We start from the raw sequence: 26,793 nt of genomic DNA, 5'->3' as shown, positions 1-26,793 counted from the left end.
CTAGGCGTCACCAGTCTCTGCTGTCTCGAACTGTATTAATTTTTAATTCTATTTGTTGTTGGTATAATTTTTTGCTTTTTTTACAAGCATTTTTATAGTCTTGTTGAGATTTCAAAAAGGATATTTTAGTCTCTTGACTTTTTGATTTGCGAAATGCATTGAGGGATTTGAAAGCTTTTCTTCGTGCGATTTTACATTCGGAATTGTACCACTTGTTTTTCGGGTTGAACGTTTTTGAATTGTTGTAATGAAGGGGTGCAGACAACTTTATTATGTTGGTTAAGTCTGCTAAATCGATTGTTTCTTTTTCGATCTTGACATGCTAAGGGTTTAAATTTAGGTTAAACTGATAGTCTGCTTTTTTGGTCTTATTCCATTTGATTTTCAGCAAAAGATTGTTGCGGCAGGTTCCGCTATCAGGTGTTGTTTTTCTGAAAGCTCAATTTCATTGGTAAGTGATCCGACCATATAGCATTTTCTACATTAAACCGTTCGACAAACATCAGCATATCCTGTGAAACCGCACAAATATCATTCATCGATTCTCCTATAACTATGAGATTTTCAAAAGTATTTTACTGTTTGTTGAGCAATGTTTAAAAGAGAAGAGGAATGGGAAATTCCGAGTGAACACCTTATTGTTTTCCGTTCTTTTTTTCAGCTCCACGATTTCTGCTTCTCTCTTCACCCTTGTTGCCATTTGATGGAGATCCATTACCCTAGCAAGTAATTGTTTAACGTACCTTGTCAGATGCCATCTTATTCCTGCGTTTACAGTAAGTCCTCCCGCAGTATTTCACTGATCACGAATAAGTATAGAATTGATGATATTATGCAGCTTTGAATAAATTTTGACTTTAAACTCCTTTAAAAACCTACCTCCGTGTAAGAGGTAACATTTAGACTAATCGGTTTGATAATAGAGATGTGCTTATCCGGGATACCCTTCTTCCGCAAAGCAAGCCATATAAACTCCCTGCTGACGCTGTGACAATCCTTGCCAAAATCGTTGAAAAGCAAGTAAAGTGGTAATCGATATTCAACTCTCTGTTCGATGATGATCCGCAAGGTTTTGATTTGATCAATGGAGGAGGAGTTCTGCTTCAAGGTGTTCTCTTTCACGTTCTAAGACCATCTTCACTATTTTGGCGACTGGCTGACTGCAGGCAAAACACAAATACGCACTTCATCAGTTCTTTTTTTTTATGAGAGTTTGACAAGGATTCTCTCTTTCCACTCTTCGGGGAAGCGTCAGTCTGTTTCCTTGGAAACAGAACTCATAGCCAAATTGGTCGGAACCAATATCTAATATAATCTAAGGCACGAATTCTCAATTTCAAGTTTTATGTAAGTCTGACTAAATCTTAAAACCTTAGCGTTGACGTCTTGCAGTATCTTCAACAATGTTTACCCCTTAGTGCTTGATCCAAACAACAGCGACAACAACCACAAGAAAAACGTCGGAATTCAATTAAATGAAATGAAAATCCGTTATGTTAAATAACGCAAACAAAACGAAAACAACACAGTTTACTTATATCCTTTTTTTATTTCACAGTGAAATGTGTTTTTCTTTTTCTACGTCATTAGATTATCCTCCATACCATCAAAAAAAGTATATCCTCTGTGTTGGATTTTCTACAAATATTTACAAATAACTAAACGTTAAACACCCCCCCGGCTCAGATCCAGATGATGATCCCTTTTTCTTTATAAAAGCGAAGCTCTATATAGGAATAGCTTATACGAGTATAAGGTGTAAACTGCAGGAAAGAAGAATGGATGGAATTCTATTTTACAGGTGGAAATGTGTAAAAATACCTAAGGATCACCATAGCAATAAATAAAAGAAGGATGACTGGCAATGGAACTCTCGCTGTTCCCTCGATACAAATATAGCAGCAGCAAAGGAAACAACACTGCGCTAATGTGTTATTATTTTCAGTCACCCTCTGTATATTTATCCAGAATAGAAAAAGAAAGTCCCTGTTGCATTATACAATAACAACAAACAAGAGGTGTTTCCTTAGCGTACCTAAAGGTAGCTAGATAGTTACATCCTACAGGATATAGCATAGCTTAGCTTAGTTGGTTGACACGGTTTATTATTACCACAGATGAGATTTAGCTTTTTTTCTTTATAATAAATTTTCCCTTACCACTCTTAGAGATTCTAGAAGGTATGTACATAGGTAAGCTACATAAAATGACATTTTTTTCCGTTGTCGTTAAAGGACTTGTTTTCGTTATTTTTTTTAAGATAAGACAACAGAGATCATATTCAAAGGATATCTGCTAAATATATAGGCACTGGATTCTTATTTCATTTATTTCAATTAATTTTAAGAGATGACAAATGTGTCTTGACTTACGTTGCTGAATCGACGGTTAAGAAGTCCGTATAGATTTGTAAAAGTTGTCCTCCTAGGACATATCCAATAGCTGGACCAATTACTGCCATTGTGTAATAGATTCCTGAAAGAAAAAATGAAATTGCTTAACCGTGGGGAAGAGTGTTCTAATATAGTATAAATGTTATTTGTCTATTAAGAGAGTTAACCAACAGGCTAAGAACAAGGCAATTTTTTATTTTTGGCTGAAAAGGGAGACTGGGATTTATGATGGGATTTTTATGTCCTACTGACTTGTATGTGTAATGGAAGTTCTATTATGTGGGGATTTGTAAGGATTTATGAGGAGGGAACTGAACTAAGCAAATTGAGCATGAACCTATATGTAAAGTTGTTTTGAGAAATTTCAAATTAAAATAAGATACCTAATATAATAAAAATAAATACGTTTAAATGGTTTGGTTATAAATTGTCAGGACATTTTCTTAACAAATATCAAAGCTTTACAAATTTTGTTTTCATTCCAAGTTCTTAAACTGAATTTTATATTCTAAATGGGTCACGTTAAAAACGTTTAATAACTTCATCTAAGCACCGATTAATGTTAATTAAGATGTTCCGCAAGGCAGTTATCTTGGTCCTCCTTTCTTCTTGCGATTTTTTCAATGACATTGCTAATGAATTTTAAAATTCCAAGTGTCTTAATCATGCGGATGATTAGAAAGTCTTTCGGTACATACAAACTGAACATGATTGCATTTTATTACAAGAAGATCTTGAAAGATTATCAAACTGGTGTTCCATTAACATCTTACAACTTAATAATGTCAAAAGTTTAACGTTTTGACAGAAAGCGTTTATAAATTAATTTCGCTTTAAACAAAAAATCGTTGACCAAAATTTTTATACTTTGGTAGATGTTGGAATACTACCCCCCAACAAAAAACGAAAGCCCTACCCAAAACAAATCGACCTTTTGAAATAGATGATGACGATTTATATGAAATGTATCGATTCGATTAAAAAAAACTACCAAGCTTATGATTGACCTTCTAAATATTTAAAATTGAAATTATCCTCTTGACCTAGCTCAGAACCAACCTAGAAATATAGGGAAGATGAAAATGCTAACGCAGGGGTTTTACTGTAGCATGGAAGAACACCTCCTCAGAATAAAAGGATGTTTATATCTTAAGTTCTTTTAGGGCTCTCGCCAAATTACGAGTACGAAAAAAGATCGAGCCAATAAAAGTATTAACGGGCTCAACGAAGTGGATTTGACGGTGAACTGACTGGCAAACAATTAAGCTCCCTAAAAAGAGCTAACTAAGTGTCATTGACGAAAAGCACCGAGGAAGAGAAAAAAATTCTTATATTTTTTACGAATGACCAATAATTCTTAATTGCCATTATTGTTGGTCTTTCAAAAATATTTGTTGGTTTTCTTAATTAAGATAGCTCTAAAAACCGGAACCTCACCTCTTTCAACTTCATAACCTCTTTTGTAGATTGAATTTTAGGTTTTCGTTCTTAAAAATGTTCGAATGCTTTTTTAGCAATTGGTGACGTGTGTCAGCAATAACGCGCCGAATATTCTTTTTTTCAATTGTAACAGGGTTGTCTGCTGAATCAAGCGACATCATCACTCAATAAAGCCTTAGGGCAAATTTTTTGTTGGCATCCCGCCATATTGTTTCATACAAGCCAGCTGTTTTGGTACTAAGTGAAACCCAAGCAGGTGAGGAATTTTGTATTCATGGGTATAGCTTGGTGCCTTTATTCTTCTCCCACCATGGCCTCGCCATATACATTTGGAATGATGTTGCTTATCAGGTCTTATCACAATATTCTTTGCACCAATTCCTTTTTTAATTATATGTGGTTTAAATTTCCCGTAAATAAGCAAATCATTCACTACTGCTATCGAAGCCCAAATTTAGACAGAGTATCAACTTCTCGTGAATTTGATGCTTTTGTCTGATTCCATCCAAAGAATTGTTTCGTCCTATCCTCGCACTGAAATCGTTGTTACGGGCGATTTCAATGTACACAATTCTTCATGGCTCCAACATTCGGCCCAGACAACACCCGATGGAGTGTGTGCAGAAATCTTCGCTGAGTTGAACCACCTAACTCAGCTGGTCAACGAGCCCACCCGAATATCGGACGTTGAAGGTCGAGCAGAAAACACTCTTGACTTGTTTCTTACCTCTGACCCTGATAAATACACTGTTAGTGTTCTATCTCCTCTAGGCACATCTGACCATTGTGTTATATCAGCAAATTTTTCGTGTCAAAACTGTTCAGTTAAAGAAAGAGCTTCTAAGCGAACCGTTTGGCAATACGAGAAAGCCAACTGGGACGGTCTCAATTAATTAATAAATCACTTCAAGATCTTTAACTGGTCACTATGCTTCCTCGATAGTGACGTTGACGTCAGCGCTGATATGATCACAAGTTTAATTCTCCTAGGAATGAGAACTTTTATACCGAACGGGGTTAAAAGTATCAGACCCAGAGAAAACGCATGGTTTGATGCGAGCTGTAAAGCGGTTATTAGGGCCAAAGAGGTAAGTTTCCGTTGCTATAAAGCCGGAAAAAGTTTAAACAAGCCAGGAAGGCCTGCAACGCCCATATTTGACGGACCAAATTTTTACATGATCAAAAATTACGACAAAAAATACTGCAATGTTCTAAAGGGAATACAAATTGTTTGGTCATTTGTAAAAAACATGAGGAATTCTTCCTCTTCATCGGTTCCTACGCTCGTTGTCAATGACACTTTTTTTGTTAGCTCTTTAGAGAAAGCTAATCTCTTTGCTAGGCAGTTCACCGTCAATTCTACGCTGCCAGTGAGTGTTTTGACTCAGCCTGTACTTGAGCGAGTTAAGGATTCTATGGGACCAACCTGGAAACGCTGATTAATTATCAGCTCAAGAAATATCTCGAAGATCGAAAGCTTCTTAATGACCGGCAGTATGGCTTTCAAAGCAATAGGTCCACTGGTGCTCTCATGGTTCATCTCACCGAATAGTGGAGCAAATCTTTACATCATTGCAATTGATATTTCAAAAGCATTTGATAAGGTTTGGCATCAGGCTCTCTTATCGAAAATGCGTGCTTTCGGTTTGCATGAATCCCTCCTTCATTGGATTAGTAATTACCTTTCGGATCGTTCAATACAAATAGTATTGGATGGATTCAAGTCTGAAAACCATAAAATAAATGCTGGTGTTCTCCAGGGCTCTGTTGTATCTCAAACACTTTTTCTCATTTTTGTTAATGATCTCCTGTCTGCAACATGTAATCCAATACATTTTTTCGCTGACGATAGTACTCTTAGCTATAGTACTATTAGTTTTTAGACTCACATCCCTCTTCTTCGGATGTGGAACTTGCAACGACAAAATGTGATATGACATTGCCATTATCCATGGATGGCACTTGCATCAATGAGTCTGAACACCTCGATATTCTCGGTATGTGTGTCACCAACTAGGCGTTGCATTCCTCTCCTTAAACTGTTCAACGGTAATACTCGCGCTTCTAGAAATGCTCATCAGTATACCTTCGAGCTCAACTTCGGCCGTACCTCAAATACAGATTTCCGTTCTTTAGTCGTACTACGCGAATGTGGAATGCCTTATCACACTCTGTCTTTCCTAGTCATTGCAATATTCAGGAGTTCAAAACCAATGTGCACCGACATCTCCTTTTAAACCCTGTCTCACCTTCCTAGTGCTCACACTGTGCCTCTGCATTATAAGGGTAGAATATCCCCTTAAGTGTGTGCTTATTATACAAAAAATTAAATAGAACTCAACACAAATCATGTGACATCTATCAAAAAGACCAACTATGAAAAAGTATTGCCAGATTGAAAACCACAAGTCTAAAAATACAATTGCAATGGGTTACAATTACAATTGAATTGAATTGAATTAAACAACAAAAATTGAAATTAGGTTAGCTGTCAAAAAAAATCTTCGTGTAAAATTTAGAATTAATGCGCCCGTGTAAAAACTCACTAAAGAACCTTCCTTCTCTGAAACAAGACAATTTTTTAATAACGAATTTGGTAATAACGAAATGTCAAACTTTATTCGCGTTCCACATACCATCCACACTGCAACGAATAAATTGTTCGCGCTCAACTTAACATCTAAATTATATCACTCTTGTTTTGTTTGTTGAAATTGACAATTCGTCGCTGTCTGTTAAAGCTCATGTGACAGAAAAGTCAAAATATGCGAACATCCACAGTCCGCAGTTTGTAGCCCATGTGCAAGATTCTAAATAGACTTTAAATCCCTTAGCAAGGAAATAAAAACAGCTACAATTTATTTTCTATGAAGACTTGTAGCAACCATATAATTCGCAGTAGCTCTATGTAGCTCATATTATATGGAATCTCGATTTATTCGAGAAAATATGCGTCAAGACAAAGTGCAATGGTCATCTTCTGATGAGCCCAACCATTGCACCGGGGCGAAACGCATATTTGAACACTATGCTGGTTCATTTTTATTTTTATTTTCATTTAATGATTTTAAAAATAAAAATATTATTTTCATGATTTTAAATCATATTTATTAAGACTTTAAAAAAATAAACCAACCGAAGAATGAATGAATAAATGTGATTATATAAAATTTACGAGCATAAGCCTAAATTCTGTGCAAATTGTAAACAAAATGTAGAAATACAGCTTAAGTTAATCTTAAGGTAAAACAATTAGCTTTTTCATTGCCAAATTAAGAGAAATTTAAGAAAACAGATTGTATTGGGCGAATTGCAATCTGGTTGTAACGAGCTGTGAAATTTAATTCGCGTTCCACATACGATCCACACTTCCACGAATAAAAAATATTTGAGCGGGTCTTAAGCTAAAAATTTCATTCTAGTCTTTGTTGTCCATCTGTAAGGACGAATAAAAGCAAACCATGTGAAAGAAATAACATAATTTACAAATATTCGTTCATTCGTTGGTCGCTCTCATGTGAATAGTCCTCACTTCATATTTATTTGATTGTGGATGCTGTGAAGCTGATTTGAAGTTAAAAAATTGTTTTAACACAAAAACAAAACATGTCAACTATTCTGATACTGTCTAAAGTTGAACCAAAGATCCTAACAACACAATAGCCTTACCAAAATGTATAATTCATTTCAATCATTAAAACATGGTTTAGAACGATAAAACGAACGACAAAAATACAGTGCAAATTTGATATTTTTTTTGAGTTTTGACAATTCACAGTTGTCATTTGAATGAAATATATCAAAATCTGGAACATATTTCAATTTGCTTGATGTCATGAAACTTTGGAATGTTCTATACAATCCTTAAGTAATCAATTGACTTCCTATAATTGGATTATCCATATCGGTGTCGACCGAAGAGCGACAGGTCAAAATGGAAATAACCTTTTCATTAAGATCATGAAGTCCTCTTTTTGTTTCAAATCAATTTTAAAACCCTCTGAGATAGATCTATTTTGTATTTTGTTTCTATAGATGTGTACATCGACAAACCAATCTTACCCTATCCCCATTACGCATTTAGACTTTGGGATCCCCTTTTGACTTCATAATAATCTCCGTCAATGTGCTATGGCTTTTATGAGATAACATTTTAAATTTATTGTGGTTTCGTATTCTTCCAAAGCAGAAAGTACAACCGGCCTGGTCTGGCCTAGCCTGACGTATCAAGTTGTCTAGGTAAACAAAAACTACCCTTTTCTAATAATGAAATGTATAAGGAAAAAATATGCGTCGCCCAAAACAAATCCTATTCCAACACATTGACATCAAACAGCCCCTGCCCCATTCTCCACTGCCAACTCGAGCCTCCAACTTTACCATTTTTGCTAATAAATTGTAAATCTCTTTCCAATTGTTTACAACTCGGAATCTCTGTGTATCTCTCACATCTCACTCACCCACTAACTATATTGTCTATAAAATTTAAGCTCCAATCGCAATTGTCTGACAAAAGACAATAAATTTTGCACAAAACCTTCTTTCCAATCGCCTGATGCCAAACCAACCACCCTCAAAAGTATCTTTTGCCTTTGGTCCCTATCTGGAAGTATATAAACTTTCTGTTTTATCCTGACAACCAAAACCGAAGAACCAAAACCAGAACCACGACGCGACGTAGAAAAAGAAGAAGATATGCAGAAGAAGGCACAATGCAAAAAGACTAGGCGAATGATATTTAACTAGGTCACCAAGATATTGGATGTAAACAGAAGCGGAATCCTCATCTTCGTCCACCCAACATAAGATCTTTGTCATTTAACAAACAAAATATCCCAAAAGGGTCTCCGCATATCCTCCTGCAAGTCTCAAGCTCTGGTAATGTTGAGTCTCTTTGTGGAAAACTTTCCATTTCGGCCAAAAAATTTATCGGCATCTAATAACATCTTGTTTGATTACATTTGATGCTATTTGATATTGAATAACTATACACGCTACCAAAACAAAGTAAACGATGATTGATGATGACGAAGGAGAATTTTATTTATCCAACCAAGCCAGACGAAAGTTCAGAGTGCCTTCCGCATCACACTTAAATCGTATCGCAAACTATGCGGAAAAACGCTTACTTCAATATTCTATTATTTGTTTTGAAAACTTTTCAAACTGAAAAACGATATACTTGGATACGAGTGCTCGTATTTAGAAGGATATCATTGATATGATGCTTTTGTGTAGACATATTCTCTTACCTAAGTAAACGGATGACATTTTCTTGGAGACATTTTCATCGATATATGTAACGCCCAGTGTAAACAATGGTGAAGCTCCAGCACCATGTAAAAGTTGGGCAGCAAAAAAGAACCATATACTCCATGAAAGATTTTCCTTCTCAGTTTCTGATTTGAATTCTTCATTGCAATACTAAAAAATTAAACAACAAAAGGAAGAGTGTTAAAATACGAGATTATAAAAGATTTTTTTGACAGTACTTACGTCAACAGTTGAATTTCTCGCACTTTGACAGGTGTTATCTTCGGAAAAAGTTGCTTTATAAGAACTTGCTATGAAATGCGGTAGAGCAAAAACAATTGATCCTAATCCCATAAGAATTATACCCCAAGCTATCCAGCGTGGTTTTGAAGCTCCAATACGTCCACCAAAGTATGATACAGGAACAAGACAGATGAATGATGCAATGTCATAACCGCTAGCAACAAGTCCAGTTTGACGTGAGCGTAAGCCGAAGCGGCGTTCGATAGTTGTGATAGCAATGTTGATGAAACCGTTTACGATAAGACCTGAAACAAACAATACAAAATGAGATATTAAATATTAAATATAAATTTAAACATTTATACCATGCAACTTGTGGTTGCATTGGATTTGGGCTATAAAAAACTCAATGTGTCTTAGTATAGAACTTTTATGGCTGAAACACAAACACGCTTCAGCTTGGGCTTCGTCTGCGATACCTTGGACCTGCTTCGAGGTTGCTTTGAATGACACATTCAGTGTGACATTTCTAAAATGGCACTTTTGTCATTAGCAGCTGATATTTTTTCTCAAAATACAAACAAAATATGAGTTTTGAAATCGAAATAATTAAATTTATCGCGGAAGTAGCTTACACAGCCTATAATAACCAATAAGATTGCCTCAAAAAGAAAATCTGACACTCAGGATTATCAATTCAAAACTGGACGATTTTACTGCACAAAAGGGTGTCAGCAGAGGTACGCCACAAGGTGGTGTCCCCCCTATCCCCTCTCCTCTGGAACTTAGTAATAAATGAATTATGCGGACGATGTTGCTAACGGGTAAACATTCAAATATACTAAAAGAACTCTTACAAAACGCTTTAAATAAGCTCATCAGATGGGCAAATTGGTGTGGCGTTGACTAGGCGTTAACCCACAAAAAACCGACCTTGTCCTCTTCACAAGGAAATACAAAGTCCCACTCATTGACCCTCCCCTCATAAACGGTGTACCACTTAAATTTTGTGAACAAGCAAAATACTTGCGTCTCACTTTGGATAAGAAATTAAGTTGGAAACCTAATATTCAAGATAGAATAAACAAGGCCACAGTAGCCCTGTTCTCCTGTAAAAAGGCCATTGGTAATAAATGGGGCCTACAGCACCGCATTACACACTGGCTATATATCTCGGTAATAAGACCGATCCATACTTATGGAGTACGGCGCTAAATATAGCGACAAATCGCGATAAACTCAGCAAAGTCCAACGAACAGCCTGCCTGTGTATGGGAGGAGCACTTCGCTCTACCCCCTCCGCCTCACTTGATGTTCTGTTCCTTCTAATACCTCTGGACATTTTCATTAAGCATATACAGCCATACGGCTTCAAGCCTCCTCCCTGTGGATCTATGATGGAATTGGCCACGCCACTATTTTGAACTCGTTCAGAACTATTAACAGTAATATTGACTACACCATACCCCATCCTCAGTTTAATAATTAAAGCTTCAAAGTTACTATACCTCTCAGGTCTTCTTGGGAGAATACATCATTTTTGAACGATGATCCTATAAACTTTTATACAGAGGGATCAAAACGGAGGATGGGGTTGGTGGAGGCGTACAATCAGATAGACTAAACTTAAGTCTCTCCTTTAGTCTACCCGATCATTGTAGCGTGTTCCAAGCTGAAATCCTGGCTATAAAACAAATCCTATCACGGCTTAGAGAAAACGTTATATCAACTAATGATATACGCATCTTCTCAGATAGACTCTGTCTCCACTAACTCACTAACAGCCCTAAATTGTCGATCATCTCTTACGGAGATGGCTACACAGTTCAACATTCACCTTTTCTGGATGTCGGGCCATAGAGTCATTCCAGGAAATTGCAGAGCTGACGAACTTGCAAAAAGCGGAACAACTTTACCTCTGCTGGCTCACAATGCTACATAGGTATCCCCTTAGCTACATGTAAACTCATGCTAAAGCAAGATACCATAGAGAAAACAAATTTCAGGTGGAATAACACCACCACCTGTTTAGCGACAAAACTAATTTGGCCTAATCTCAGGAGCTCAAAACAATTAATCTCTCTGAGTAGATTGCACATTAGCTACGTTATAGGTGTCCTGACTGGGCACTGTTCGACTTGGAGCTCCTGCAAATGATTTTTGTAGGAGTTGCATGAACGAGGAGGAGGAGGAGACAATCCCTAATCTTTTGGGCACATGCTCTGCCTTATCACAAAGACGTAGAATCCACCTTGGAGACTATTTCTTCAACGATACCAGCGATCTCAAAAAATCTGACATTATTTGTCTCCTACGCTTCATTCGGAGCTCCAATTGGTTCGACGAGTTAAGCTGATGAACTGATCCATGTGGTATCACAACGGACCATACTTTGGTCTAAGTGTGTTGGACTTCCCAACCAACAGCCACTTTAACCTAACCTAACCTATAAAAGCAAATGTATTTTGTTTGTTGACTTTTTTTAGAGCTGTTGAGCTGTCAGACAAAGCAAATGTTCAGCAAATTTGAACTAGAGATTCCGTTTGGAGTCACATTACTTAACATTACGTTCTCTTCCTTACGATTGTCAAATGAAACGTGAAGTCGAAGCTTCAATGTGATAGCATGCATTGAATTCCTATGGCTGAACTCATAACCGTCAGGCGAAGCCGAAGCTGAAGCGTGTTTGTGTTTCAGCCATTATAGTTTTGTGAAACTGTCAGATATCTGAAAAATCGATTTATTTCGTGGAACATAAGTTGGAATTGTTTTATTTTTGTCATTGTATTAGTGTAACTTCGTGTACATGCTAACAAGTTTGATAGAACTGTCAAATTTACAGCTTAAATATGGTTTGCAATTGTATTAGAAAATAGAACAATTCAGATTTGATCTTAAATCATAAATCAATCAATTTATTTTGAAAAATGGAATGCAAAAACAAGGAAATGTTGGGTTTTGACACATCTATATCAAAAATAAATTGATTTATTTCAACCATGAAAACCCCATGAATATTCAAACTCAAGTGCTTCTTAATAATTTGACACACCAAAGTGTTCGATTTTTTGTTTAGTTGTTTTAATTTTGAGATTTCGGAATTAAAATCAAAGCGTTTAACAATAAATGAAATTCAAAATTTCTGTGACCTGTCAGAGGAATTCTCTTGCCTTTCTTTGAATTCCAATCTTTCACTTAAGACATCATAAAACCGCATTGATAGTAAAAGGATCAAATTAAGCAACTTCTCTCTCCTACAATAGGTCGATTGAAAACTTCGACAAAACTTTAGTCTCTTTTAAGTAGGTACTATCATCTTTTAAAGAACACCTCAAACTTTTAACTTCCTTGGAAATTGCAAACTTTGATCCACAATATAATAGGGGCTGTAAGAGAGCTCACCTCATAAAAGTGGAAGACACAAATAAGACAAAAATCAAAGCTGAATGCAAATAAAAATAAGTTGGTAGGTTTCTATCTCGATCTTAAACAAAGAATCCTTGCCTTGAAGAGTTGAAACTATTGAAAGGATATTGAACGCCTTTATAAAATATTTTTTTGTACTCTTTAGCACTTTATACAGAATGATGATATGGTAGTCTCCTCTCGACTTCAGACGTTGGAAGGAGGCTGTAAAATACAATGCTTTATGCTTATCCCTTTCTTTTAACTCTCTTGTTCAACAAAATCGCCGATTACTCAATGATGCATTTTGAGGAGGGTCTGTGTCATAGCAAATGTCACGTAGTGAGTTTACACAGAATGAATTCATTGACAGAAAAATAAAAGAAGAATGTAATCAACTTGGGAGCTATCCGATGTAATAAGAACTTAGCTAAATGGTTGTTTGAATATTTGTAGAAGTTTATTCCTTTAGGGAAATGTCCTTAAAAATGTGAAAAGATTCCATAAATTTCCACCTCCAAGTTGTATTTTTCCAAAATTATTTATCCAAAGGTGTGCGACGCGACGCGTGTATAAAGGATGATTAACTGCAGATACGTGACTTGTTGATTTGTTGGAATGCCAATTTATTTTTGGTGGGCTGCTACCATTGATATATTAAGGCATTTTATGACGTCTGAGGGGAAAATAATTTAGTTCTTGCGTCATAAATTATATTCAAAGCTTTATTTTCCTGTTCTTATTATAATTGAAAGTTAAAAGAAAACGGTTTCCCGGTCCTTAGAGGATTCGTGGATAAATTTAAGACACTTTTTCTAAAAAATAATAATCAATGGAATTTATTTCTATAAAGAAGAATATAAATATTAATATTAAATACGTTATCAGCCAAAGTAATGCCACGGTTACATTTCCCAGTTGTTTTTGAAAGTCGGACACGGTTTTGATTCTTTACTCCCGAGCTAGGAGGTGTTTCAGGTCTGAACACAGCCAGAGGAAAGCGATCATGCTCTGAACATAATTTGAACACTACACTGTCGCTATTTGACATTTTTTGTCCATTTTCTTGTCATTTTCTTTTACAGAAGTAATTTGCCAGTTTTAATTTCTAAGCATGAGAATGAAACGTAAACACAATTCACTATGTATTCTCATCTATCAATCAAATTAGCTTTGCATTTCTTTTCTTTCTTTTTAAATTGTGCGATAGAGAATTCTTGAGAAACTAAATAATAAAAATTCTGTTCTCAGATTTCTGACAACAAAAGTGGGAAATCTGTATAAGAAACGTTGTTTATATTTCCGAGAATGCCGAAATCTATGAGATTTTTGAAATAAAAACTGGGGTCTGACTATGTAACTCGATTCTACAATGAAATTGCTCGAATTCGAAAAATTGGTACTATGCATCTATTTTACTACTTTCGAACATACCAGAATCGAATAGTTCTAGTAGTGCCAACTATATTCTTATGAACTTGCGAATAAAGGAGGAACTACGTAACTCGAAAGTAGAATTCAAAACAAGGCAAAATCGAAAATAATCACTACAACAAATGTGTTTGCGAGCGAAGTTTTTTTTGTCAAGGTGTAAGTCAAATGTTAAATATAAGTTCCATCTACCACCACAATTACACCTGGAATTCGTGATTTTTCCAAAAATAGCGTTTTAACTTTCGTTTCTCTACTCATTGATTTCAAAATCAGCGATTTTTTGATTGAGGACAACTTCGGCAAGTATTTTTGTCATGGTTTGCTGTGCAATTTGAGCGTTATTGTCACCATCGATTTGGTTTTGGTAACCTCCTGTTGCCAAAAATTTCAATGCTGCTGATAACTTTATGATAATCGGAACAGCATTTTGTCTTTTGCGTGTAGTCATGTCGGATGATAAGGTGTTAAGTAAGAACATAAACCCATCTTTAGAAAAACGATAATTCTTAACAAAACCAAAACAAAAGTATATATCTACATATTTCTCATTAAGAATGAGTCCAAACATTCTACCATATACATATACATATATGCACAAACCTTTTCCCACTCAGCTCCATTATGTTGGAATTATCTCTTATGCTTCTGCGTTCAATTTGCTCGTACCGTTCATCATTTCCTTGCAAATTAAACCAAATTCCAATGGTTTCCATTTTTGTAATAATTATTCTTGTCCAACAATTTGATATTTTATTTTTGTTTTGTTTTAAAAACTGCCAAACACCTCGATACTCGTTCGAAAGTAGAACATTTTTCGTACGTAGTACGATTCGAAAGTAGAATCGGAAATGAGTTTCGAATAGAATCAAAAGTAGAATCGAGATACATAGTAAGGCTCCTGGACAAACATTATGACAGAAAATAACCTTGTTTAATAGACCGATTACTGCAATTTTCCGCCATTTTAACTGTTAGAAATATTTTTTTTAAACTTCACCTGTGAAATACTTAAGTTCGGCATTTAAATCGGTTTACTCATTTATTTTATTCTGAGTGCACTCAGAATACGTTAGGAACGAAAAAACACAAACTTAAACCCCAGAAAGTTTAGATGTAAAAAATGTTTTGTTTGACAGTTCAGGCTCTCATCTAAACCAGAAAAGAAAAAGTTACATTTTTAGTAATGATCTAGTTTTTTAAATTCTCAATTCTATTTCCATGGTTTATTTTTAGGGTTGCTAAGGAAAGAATATGTTATGTGAGCGTAACCGAAGGTATCTTAGATATTACAGAGTCCAAGTCTCAACATGGGCTATATTGACAAAAAAAATAACTTTGGACCGCTAATTGATGTAAATATAAACATACTAATTTCATAGGTAATTTGATTAACTGCAGTTTATTTTTACATCAGTTTCAAAGTAAAATTTTTGGATGCTAATAAACAAAGTGGCTAAGAGTTTCTCGTTTTCACTATATAATATTTCTAAATTAGTATTTTATACTAGGTACAGTACACTATGATATTTTCTCCAAATGTATCAATTTTAAAATAAAAAAGTGTTTTATTTAAATTATTGATGGAGAATAACATGGGCTACAATTTTATACCAAAAAAAAAACAGTATCTTTGCCCCCTTTCAAAACTTTAGGGAGCGATGTGGACCAAAATTCAGGTTTTTCCGAATTTTTCGAAGTTAAGCAATTGTTGTATATAATTTTAGTAAACTATAAGATACTCATTCTAAATTCAGAATGATGTCAACTTTTTAAAATTTTAATATTAATTTATTCAAAGCAATTTTTTAATTTTCATTCAAAATTGTTCATTTGAGAATGCTTGGCGTATGTTTATTTGTTTATTAAAGTAACCAATTTACGAACTTACGTTCAAAGGTTCCAAATAAAGTATCTAATATGAATATCAATTTTATAATTACAAATTAAATAATATATATACAAACTTAAAGTCATAAAAACTAATTAGGTAAGCACCCAAGTCTTGGAAACATTCAACAACTTGCAATGGATAATTATTTTATTTTATTATATTGTTCAATTAAGTTTTATTGTAAGCCATACAAACACACTTACCAACGGTTAACAGCAAATCATTTGACTTGCGCCAATCCACAAGTGAATTTAAATCATTCCGAAATTCAATCATAAAGAACAATCGGAAGATCCTTAATTAAAAGTATGAACAATAAAGGGCCCAAATGACTACCTTCTGGAACACCAGACGTTACATTAATTTCTTATCACAAAAATCCACCAATCGTAACATAGTTTCGACCAAGTAAATATAAAAAAAAAAAAATTTACTAAGCGGCCCATCGAAGTCTTGAAGTTTCTCTATGTATATATTTAAATTAACCCTACTAAAGACTTTAAAGAAATCTGTGTTAATCACATGAACTTGTTTCCGATTGCCCAAAGTTTTAATTGAAAATTGTATGAAGTCTAATATTTTAGAACTGGTAGACAACTTTCAAAAAAAAACATTTTGATATTTACTTGGATGTTGCTTTATGATGGATTTAAATTTATCTCAAGAATATCGAAAAGTTTTAAAATGACTGGTAGTTAATTAGGCTATAGTTAGTTACTAAGTTTTTTGATCCAGTTTTAAAAATTGGAGCAATGAATAGAGACTTTCCACTTATTCAACAAAATATCAATTCGAAAATATATCCATTAAAAAGTTGTAATAGCGGAACAAAAATAGAAAATAAATCTGCAATTTTTTTAAGTTTAAATTTAATCAACGCATCTTTAATATCAATAGACCAATCGAAAACAGAAGGAATGAAATTAATTTATTGATTATACTGGTCGGAAAGGTCTTCTTACTTACAATAAAATTTTCCAATGGGTTTTGATAGCTTTAACTCAAAACCGACTTCAAAACTAATGTATCAGGTTAGGTTTTTGAGATACTAGGTACTTTTTAAAATTTGAAAAAAAGCAAAAAGTCTTTTGAGGCAATCTAAATTTATTAATTGAAATCCGTAATGGTTTTCCAAATCTATAATCTGTTTCTTCAAGATTTAGTTGAAATATTTACACATAGTCCAAAAAGTCTCTGTACAGCAGCTTTCTTTTTGTTGATTCTGAGATAAAATATAATAACAATATATTAAGAACAGGTTTTTGAAAATTCCAATCATAATCTTTTTAAATTTGGTAAAAAGGTGAAGGTGGAAACTAATTTTTTTTTTCAATGTTATCACTTTTGATTTTATTCCTAGTACTTTTTTTTTTAACACTAAAATTAGGCTGCTGTACGGAGACTTTTTAGACTATGCATATATAATTTCTTTGTATGATACTTGAAACCCCTTCATAATGTGTTAAATTTCTCCTGTCTTACAACAATTTGAAAGAAAACTCTTAACCATTGAGGCTAAAATGGTTTTCATCAAAAAAAAAAACGGTAAGTAACAGAAAAAAGCAAGTTTTCTTTTTGTAGCAAATCTGTTGTCTACACAATTCTATTATTTTAAGCTTTTGAAATGTATGAAAAAAAATAAAGTTAAAGTCGGGTATTCCTCAAACTTTAGCAAACAGTTAAAATTGAAATTTTGATTCGAAATCAGCACTCAACAGTAAGTCAAAAACATATATTTTAAAAATATGAAAGTATAAAATTCAAAAATTTGTTAAAACTACATATACTATCAAATAAAGATTCATAACTAATCAGAATTTAAAGGAACAGGATAGTAAATAAATACTTAATTTAAAAATCTTTCAAGAGAATTAGCAACGTTAGATTATTCGAAACCAATGAATCAATTTACAGAACATCAATATCCGATGAAAGAGAAAAAGAAACAAGATAATTATTTGTTGATAACCAAATATCAATGCCTTGAAATAAAACCAAGTGAAATGAGGCCAAATTTCAAGAATTGGGCTTATTTCACTTTTGTAGAGTGTAATAAAGCCAATATTAAACAGTCTGTCTTATTACAATTAAACAAAGTGAAATAAAGCCATATTGGGTTTATTTCTCTCTTAACAGAGAAACTTTGCATAAACTCAACCTCGCATCTTCCCAAATCCTTTAGTGTGCCCAAAAGCAGCGGGGTTGCAATGGGTTAGCATGCCCAACGTACATACCCCACTATAAAAATAAGTTCGTTTCATTAACTTCCCAAGGGAAGTTATTGTAATGGGTCCGATTTGTCAAATTGAAAATTTTGACATTTCTCGTTTCAAGGTCCCTAGAGTCGAAATAAAAGATTTGTACGTTTGTACGTCCATATGTCCGTATGTCACATTGCGTCCGTAAGTTCGCGACTATTTTTCGTCGTCCATAGCTCAAGAACCAGAAGACATATCGACTTCAAACAAATGTTGTTATACAAATAATAAGGCAGAAAGATGCAGAAAGGGCCCTCAAGAAAATTGCGTGGGCGGTTTTTTTACCATAGCAGTTTAAAAAAGGTGAACATTTTGGTTAACCCCAAATATCTCATGAACTAAAAACACTAGAGACTTGAATTAAATTGTATATAATATATTGTAACGTGATACCAAACAAATATAAAGTTTCTTGAAAAAAAAATCCAATTAACGCTATTTTTATAAATCAAAAAAAAACTGAACAAAAAATGTGTCACCTCGAACATTTTACGAATACAAAACTATTTTATCTCCGAAACAATTATGTGCAACGAAAAAACACGTTTTTAACAACTGGTAAGATTATGAGAGAAATCGAATTGACAGTTTTTTTTATATAAAAAATAAAAACCTAAAAAAACATTATACTCAAAGTTGGTAAAAATTGACTTTCGACTCAAATATCTTTTCCGAATTTTGAGGTTTTGGCTTTCAACTAAGTTTATCTTATTAGAAATATAGTTTTAACATTTGGAAAAATTTTCAGAAAAATTGAAGTCAAAGTTTTTTTACAAAAAAAAAAAAAAACTTAAAAGAAAATTTAAAAATTGATTTTCGACTCAAATATTTTTTCAAAAATTTGAGATTTCGGCTTCCAACTAATTTTATCTTAAAAGAAATATTGTTTTCAACATTCTAAAAAATGTTGACAAAAATCGAATAGACAGTTTTCTTACAAAAAATGAAAATATAAACAAAAAAATTAATAAAAGTTGGTAAAAATTGATTTTCGACTCAAATTACTCAAAACTAGATTTTTAAACTAAACTGTATCTTTATATGAAAAATATTGTTGGTAATTTTAAAATTTTTAAGAATAATTCAACTAACAACTTTTTTAACCCAACACGAAAACCTACAAACTTTTAAGGAAGACAAATCGACAGACGGGATGGGATGTTATCAGTGTGGGTCGCATCAAAGCCTCATTTTTCTTAAAATAATTTGGCTTATTTCATTTTGTCGAAGTGCAATATAACCAACTGCTTAAAATATTTCAAAGTTGGTCTTATTTCCCTTGGCGTTATTTCACGCCGTTACATCACCACAATGACCAATTACACGAAATTTGTATTTTATATTTTCTGGCATGGCGGCAGCTCTATTAAATTTGACAAATGTGTATCGTAAATACATAAAAAGCTTTTAGGTGAATTATAACTCAAGAGTATCAGGAAACCACAGTCAACAGTATCCACAAGTAGTATCTCCCACAATAGACCTATAGCAGTAATCAGAATGCCACCTCCTCTTGATTTGTTAACATGATTTTTTTTCAATGACATTAAAAAGATAAATAATTTTATATGGATTTAAAGACAACAACAACAAATAATGAAAACACCAAATTTTAGAATTGAAGATAATATTCTTAAATGATTCACTATATGAAACAATTTTCATTAAATAACCATAAATCTCATTTTTATTCGAACAAAAGAACACATTCAATTATTATTATTCTTAAAACCCTCATGAACAAAAATAGTCCTCCCATCATCATCAATTTTCAAACAAATAAAATACACCATTAAATCTTCCTTTAATTTGCGACGTGTGACTAACCCAATTGCCCATTGTGTGATGCGACCGTGCGTCTCGTAGCTTAGTCGGCCGACACCACAATTACAACCAATTATTGAATTTAAAAGAGACCAACCATCTTTCCCGGAGGAATCACCGAAAGACTTTGTTTAAAATAGTAACCCGTAATTTTATTAAGAATTTTTTTAAACAATTTATTTTCAATTTAAAACAAGAATCAAATAAAAATAAACTACTGAAATAACGAAACCTGGTGAGTATTCCTAGAAGCGTGATTAAATTGAATAATGTGACGCGTGGGTGGCGTTATCTACGGTCGAACGGACTGAAGAATAAAACAAAAAACACACGCTCCCACTGATTTTTGTTGGTCATTTGTTTTCGGCACAGATTAACATTGTCATGGTAGGTATGAAGATACCGGAACTATATTCCCACTCGATTTTTGGTGGACAATCCGATTAAACATGTGAGGGAGTAGAGGCCATACCGCAGGATGTTTCAGGTTTCAAACAAAAACTATAAAAGTTAAACACGGATGTAGAAAATGTAAGTATTTTTTAAGAAGAAAGTTTCTTAACCCTATTTTGAATAGTTTACTATTTGGACAGCTGTCACTTTTGAAGCTTTTATCTGTTGACATTTGTTAAGTACAAAATACGACAGTACTAAAATTGTAGCCATATACACACGCTCACTATTTGGGCAGCTGTCACTTTTGAAGCTTTCATCTTTTGACATTTGACAAGTTGAAACGACGATATTACTAAAATTCTTTCCATATATACACACTCACAATTTGGGCAGCTGTCACTTTTGAAGCTTTCATCTTTTGACATTTAAAAAGTAGAAACTACGACATTACTAAAATTCTAGCCATACACACGTTTTAAGAACGCATTCAAAATTTTTAAAATTCACAACAAAAATGATGAATATTTTGCAGTCAGATTTCGGTACTTAGCAAGAAATTCTCGCAACGTATTATTACTTAATGAAGTGAACACAATTATGCATCGAAACTTTGGTTTTTAAAACCTTAACATTTGTTCTTTGCAGCTGTACATGCAAGATAAGCCAATACGTCATAATCATAGCGAGGACATAAATCTGCAAATGTTCGGATTGGTAATGGAAACTTCAGTTAACTTACCACGTTTCTGAAAGGACCTATATGTTCAATCAGCTGTTCTGTCAGATACCTGCATACACCAGAAATTCTTGGATACCAATGGATACCTTTTTGGACATCCCAGCTGTTTTCGCTCAGCTATTATTTTATACTTTAAACTCTAACAAAAAGGTATCCGGATACTTTTTTGTTAGTGTTTAAAGTATAAAATAACAGCTGACTAAAAACAGCTGAGATGTCAAAAATAATTCCAAAAATATCCAAGAATTTCTGGGGTATGCAGGTATCTGACAGAACAGCTGATTCAACACATCGTTGAATTTCAAAAAAACTTGAAAATTGTTTTTAGCTTTTTGTATTTGTTGGTAAACAAAAAGATACAAAATGTTACTTGAAGTTGTATTTGAGGATGTTCTGTACATAATAGACGATGAAGAAGCTCTTTGCCTCCGCATTTTAGAATGTAATAATGATCTTTTTTGATGAACAATTTGCTAGGTCTTACAACCAGTCTAGCGTCCAGTATTCTGAAGTTGAATTGCACCAATAACTCTTGGAATATAGCCTCCAGATTTTTTTGGAATGCCTAATTTGAAAAATAATATCTTCAGACGTAACAATTTGATTAAGTGATATTGATGATGGGATTTTACTTAAGAAATATTGTTGTAATGTTGAACAATAGGCCATTTAATATACTCTCCGAGCGAAGAACATACCACTTGAAAAATTTTGCTGATTCCAAAATGAGCAGAACTCTTAGCTGAATTGAACCTGTCTAGAGCTTCTAAGAAACTTTTTTGCTCACTCGAGATTCAAGCAAAAAACAACAGTTTTTTTCCAAGTTAAAAATTCTTTTATTTTGCTGCACTTTGTGTAAGTGATCCTAATAATTTAAAATGGTTAATAAGCAATTTATTATAGATATCAAGACTAGTTTGCTCACATTTTATTGGCTTGTCTAGTTGATGGTGCCACTTGAATGGTTTTTAAAGAAGCGTTGGACAACCAAACAGATATATCATGCAACACAAGTTCTTGCGTTGGTCCCACCAATAAGCTTAAACTGTATCTACTGTGAACAAACCAACTCAAAATCTTACCGCATCGCAACTTCTACTCATTCAGAAATGAGCTCGCAGTTCTTCCAAACTATATCTAGGTATCTTCATTTCATAATAGTCCTCGTTTCTGTTAGGATAGTTTTCTGTTAAACGTAAATCGTTTAAAACCGGAGACTTCGTAAGTAAATTACTAATCGCATAGCATTCCAATTGAGCGGAAATTTAACATAGATTACAGATTAAGGTTATTAAATTATCATCGTTCGACGAATCAGTTGAATTATCCATTAAATGTTATATCTTACAACAATTTTGACTTCGAAGCTTAAATGTTTCTTTTTGTGAACAGCTAAAAGTAGTTTTTATTTTTTGACAGCTGTCTCAATACAGCTATCCAACTCGTTCAAAAACGTATCTAAAAACCCACCTATCCAAGATACGCTATCCAACACGAGATTAAACGCTGCCAATATGTTATCTGCCAAACAAAAACTGTCACTACTCACTAGACAGCAGGCTCAGAAGGCAAAAGAAACTTGAAGGTAAAACAAGTTTCTAATATCTAATGCAGCTGGCAAAAAATTGATTTCCAATAAAAACAACTTTATTGTTCATTGGAAATTTAACTGGAAAGTTTGTCAAGAATTATCTCCCCAACTATAAAGACGAGTATACTTATGTCAAAATGACAGTTGAACATGTTTTGTCATTCAACTGAAAACTGAACTTAATTGCTCTATAATTTATTTATTTTCTTACAATTTCATTTAATGTTTTATGTAAAATTAAATAAGACAATACAAAATACAAATATTGACAATATTTTTGTTAGTTTTTGTACGATGAACTGAAGATAGAGGTTAGTCAAGTTATGTTCTGAGTTTGGTCAAAATATACTTTCAAAGTGTGCAGTTGAATACAAATGAAGGCTTTCACGTTGTCAGAACCAGCTCATGAAGTATTTTATAAACAAATTACCAATTACATTTCAAGAAATTTTACGGGAAAGTTAGTCAAGAAAAATGTCTCAATTTATTTATTTATTCAATTCGTTAAACAAACTAACGTTTGAACTTCAGACTAATATAACATTTATTCTAAGATTAATAGATTTACAATGCTTTAAACCATTTGCAAAAAAAAGCTAAGCTGAAGTGTTGAAAAAATTTAAATGTTTTACTTTTAAAATCATCGCTTACGGAATACTTCAAAAAGTGATACTTGTGGTAAACTGAAATCAATTGCTTGAGGGGACTTTTTTTACCATAGTTCGTTCTGCTTGATGTAGGGCGTAAAGGAGCTTGTCTCCTGATACTTGAACGGTTATAAATAAAGTTTAATTATTCCAAATTGATGGTGATATGACTGACCCATTGATTAATTTTATAACGGTGGAAGTTTGAGCCTATTGGACCATGGGAAGAAACGGAGGCAGAAGCACATGAATCTTCTTTGTACTCCTTCTATTCTGTTTATAAGGACTGAATAAAAGGGAGCCCATATTATGCAGCCATATTCCAATATTGGTCTTACAAATCTTATATAAAGAAGTTTAAGAATATAAGGGTCGCGAAAACCATGTGAAAACCGTTTTATAAATTCGAGTGTCTTATTTACTTTTTAATAATATAGCCATAATGATTTGTAAAAGTAAATTTTGAGACAAGAATAATACCTAGGCCAGAAAAAATAGAGATTTTAGTCAAATAAGAAGAGTCTAATTGATAATTGAAAGTCAAAACATTGTCTATGTTTAGTAAAAGCTTATTTATAAAACCCCATTCGCGAAAACTATTTAGATCATCTTGTAGAAGTAAAAAGTCGTCAAGTGAGTCAATACGATTGAAACTGTTATTGTCATCAGCGTAAATTAAAACAGATGAGTGTTTTATAATAGATGGTAAGTCGTTAACGTACAAAATAAACCTAAGTGGTTACCCTGTGGTACGCCAGAGTTGGTATACAAATATGATGACCGCTCATTACGCTGTATGATCTATTATATAAGTACGACGAAACCCAACTAACAAATTTGTCGTTAAAGCCTTGGGATTTTTGGAAAGTTGGGAAGTTAACGTTTTATGGCACAATTTATCAAAGGCTTTACTGATGTCTGAAATCACAATCAACTTGTTTCCGTTTTTCAAACGAATCTAAACAAAAAGAACTGAATTGAAAGAGATTAGTAATTGTTGACTTATTTTGAACAAAACCATGTTAACTGTCACAAATTATAGACTTACAATTAAACGTAAAGACTTTACAAATAATGGACTCAAATAACTTAGAGATGACGGACAGTTTTGCAATGGGACGGTAATTTTGTATTTCATTTTTGCTACCCTTTTTATGAATTGGTATTATGAACTAACTCTTCCAAATTTCAAGAAAAATTGAAGATTTGAGCGATTCATTAACCCTAGAATTGACGTATAAATCATGTGCATGGTCTATGAAATATGGTTATCTTTCTAGGGTTAGAAAGAATATGAAGATGATAGAATAAATATAAATATAAGAAGGTACACCATCTGGACCAGGGCCAAAACAAACTTCAAGTTCTGAAGCTTTGCGAACGATTTCATCTTCAGAGATCCAAAGACTAATTGAATTCAAATGAGGGAAATTTTGTGAGAGGGCCAATGTTTCAGGCCTTTGACAAAAGTTCGCTACTTCGAAAGCATCTTTGAATAAATTTGAAAAATTATTTGAAATTTTTTCAGAGTCATTGCTAAGTTCTTTGTTGAAAGACATGCAGTTTGGATACCCGTCAGTATTTCTCTTGCTATTATCATAGATCCAAAAGTTGTTTGGGTTGTTTTTTTATGTCGGTTTCAGTATTTAAAATAAAGTTATTATACAAAATATCTGAATAGTCAATAAACATATTTCTTAGCTCATTGTATATTACCAAGTCATAATCAGCTTTTGTTTTATTGTATTTAATCCAGGCCTTGTTTCTTTTATTTTTAAGTTTTTTAGGCAAGAGTCAAACCATGGAGGAGATTTAGAAATATTGCGCGGTTTTCGCAATGGTGTGGTCTCATAAAAAAAGTTAAAGAGAACACTGTAGAATTTATAACACATAGCATTAATGTCACAGTTCTCAAACAAATGATTCCAGTTAAAATTACATAACAGGTTGAAAAGTTCATTAAGTCTGCATTTTTTAAAGTTAAATTCAAGATTTTCTTTGGAGCAATTAGGAACATTTCATACATTAAAAAAAGATAGGTCTAATGCTGGGTGATGTCGGTCTTCTTCGACAAGTAGGGTATTGGCTGAATTTACAGAAATATCAGAATTGTGTGTCCGAGAAGAATATAGGGTCCAATATTTTGTTGAAGTTGTTGGCAATAAATTGGCTTAGTACACATGAGCAAAGACCGTCAATTGTCAAGAATTCATTAGTAGAGGACATGTTAATCAAGTGACGGGTATACGGGTGTGTCATTTGAATGCACAAAGTTTATTTTGTAAAATTGACGAATTTAGGGATGTGTTTGAAAACTCTTACACCGACATCATTTGTGTGTCAGAAACCTGGTTTCTAGATACAAATCCTGACGAAATGTATAACCTTAGTAATTTTAAGTTGTTTCGTGGAGAAAGATGTGGGAGGAGGGGTGGGGGTGTTGCAGTGTATGTTCGGAATAATTTAAAGTGTAAATTTAAATGTTAATCGGAAAGAGGTTGTGTCATGGAATATGTATTCATTGACATCATTGCAGAAGAAAATTCTCTGACATTAGGTGTTGTATATAGACCCAATAATGATGTTTCCTTATGTCAATTGTTTACGCTCATTGAAAATATTTCTTTAAATTCGTCAAAAATGGTAATCTGTGGTGACTTTAACAGTAATCTTCTTGTTGAGAATACACTTATTAATGAAATGGGGTCATATAACTTATTCCCAGTTAACACAACCATTGCCACTCATTTTGTAGGTACTTCACAAACACTTTTAGACGCATTTTTTGTAAGTGAATTAAGCGACGTTTTGCATTATGATCAGTTATCGGCACCAGCATTTTGGAAACATGATCTTATTTATTTAAGATTTGATTTTAGGAAGCATACAACTGAAACCCCATATGTGTAACGTGATTTTCACAGGGTAGACTATACTAGCCTTGAACTAAATCTGCAGAACATTGATTGGGACAGAGTCTTCTACCTCCCCTCACCTAATGACCAAGTTAAGTTTTTGAACTCTAATATTTTAAACCTGTTTAACAACCATATACCAATCCGAAGAAGAAATGCTATAAATTATCAACGTCCTTGGTTCTCCAATAAAATTAGTAGACTTCTATTTCAACGGGATCATGCTTACCGTGAGTGGAAGAGATATAGACTTGTAATACACTTCGAAACCTATCGTACTCTTCATAACCAAGCAAATGCTAAAATTAGATCCGCTAAAATCGAAGCGTAGAGTTCAAAGTTAGGAACAGCCAACAAACGCCAA

General features: G+C 33.5%; 1 protein-coding gene across 1 annotated transcript in view; it reads right to left on the bottom strand.

The window, feature by feature from the left end:
* LOC129942721 (solute carrier organic anion transporter family member 4A1) overlaps positions 1-26,793 on the bottom strand; it is a 68,780-nt gene that overhangs the window by 7,792 nt on the left and 34,195 nt on the right. Inside the window, exons 2-4 of the mRNA XM_056051767.1 lie at positions 9,330-9,634; positions 9,086-9,257; positions 2,373-2,475 (exon numbers count right to left, since the gene is read on the bottom strand). Coding sequence (XP_055907742.1) covers positions 2,373-2,475; positions 9,086-9,257; positions 9,330-9,634 — 580 coding nt within the window. The remainder of the gene's footprint in view (positions 1-2,372; positions 2,476-9,085; positions 9,258-9,329; positions 9,635-26,793) is intronic.

Source organism: Eupeodes corollae, chromosome 1 (genome assembly GCF_945859685.1).
Source record: "Eupeodes corollae chromosome 1, idEupCoro1.1, whole genome shotgun sequence".
In the NCBI taxonomy this organism is placed as follows: Eukaryota; Metazoa; Arthropoda; class Insecta; order Diptera; family Syrphidae; genus Eupeodes; species Eupeodes corollae.
The sequence above is the reverse complement of the archived record's forward strand: the minus strand, read 5'-3'. Positions and strand labels throughout refer to the sequence as shown.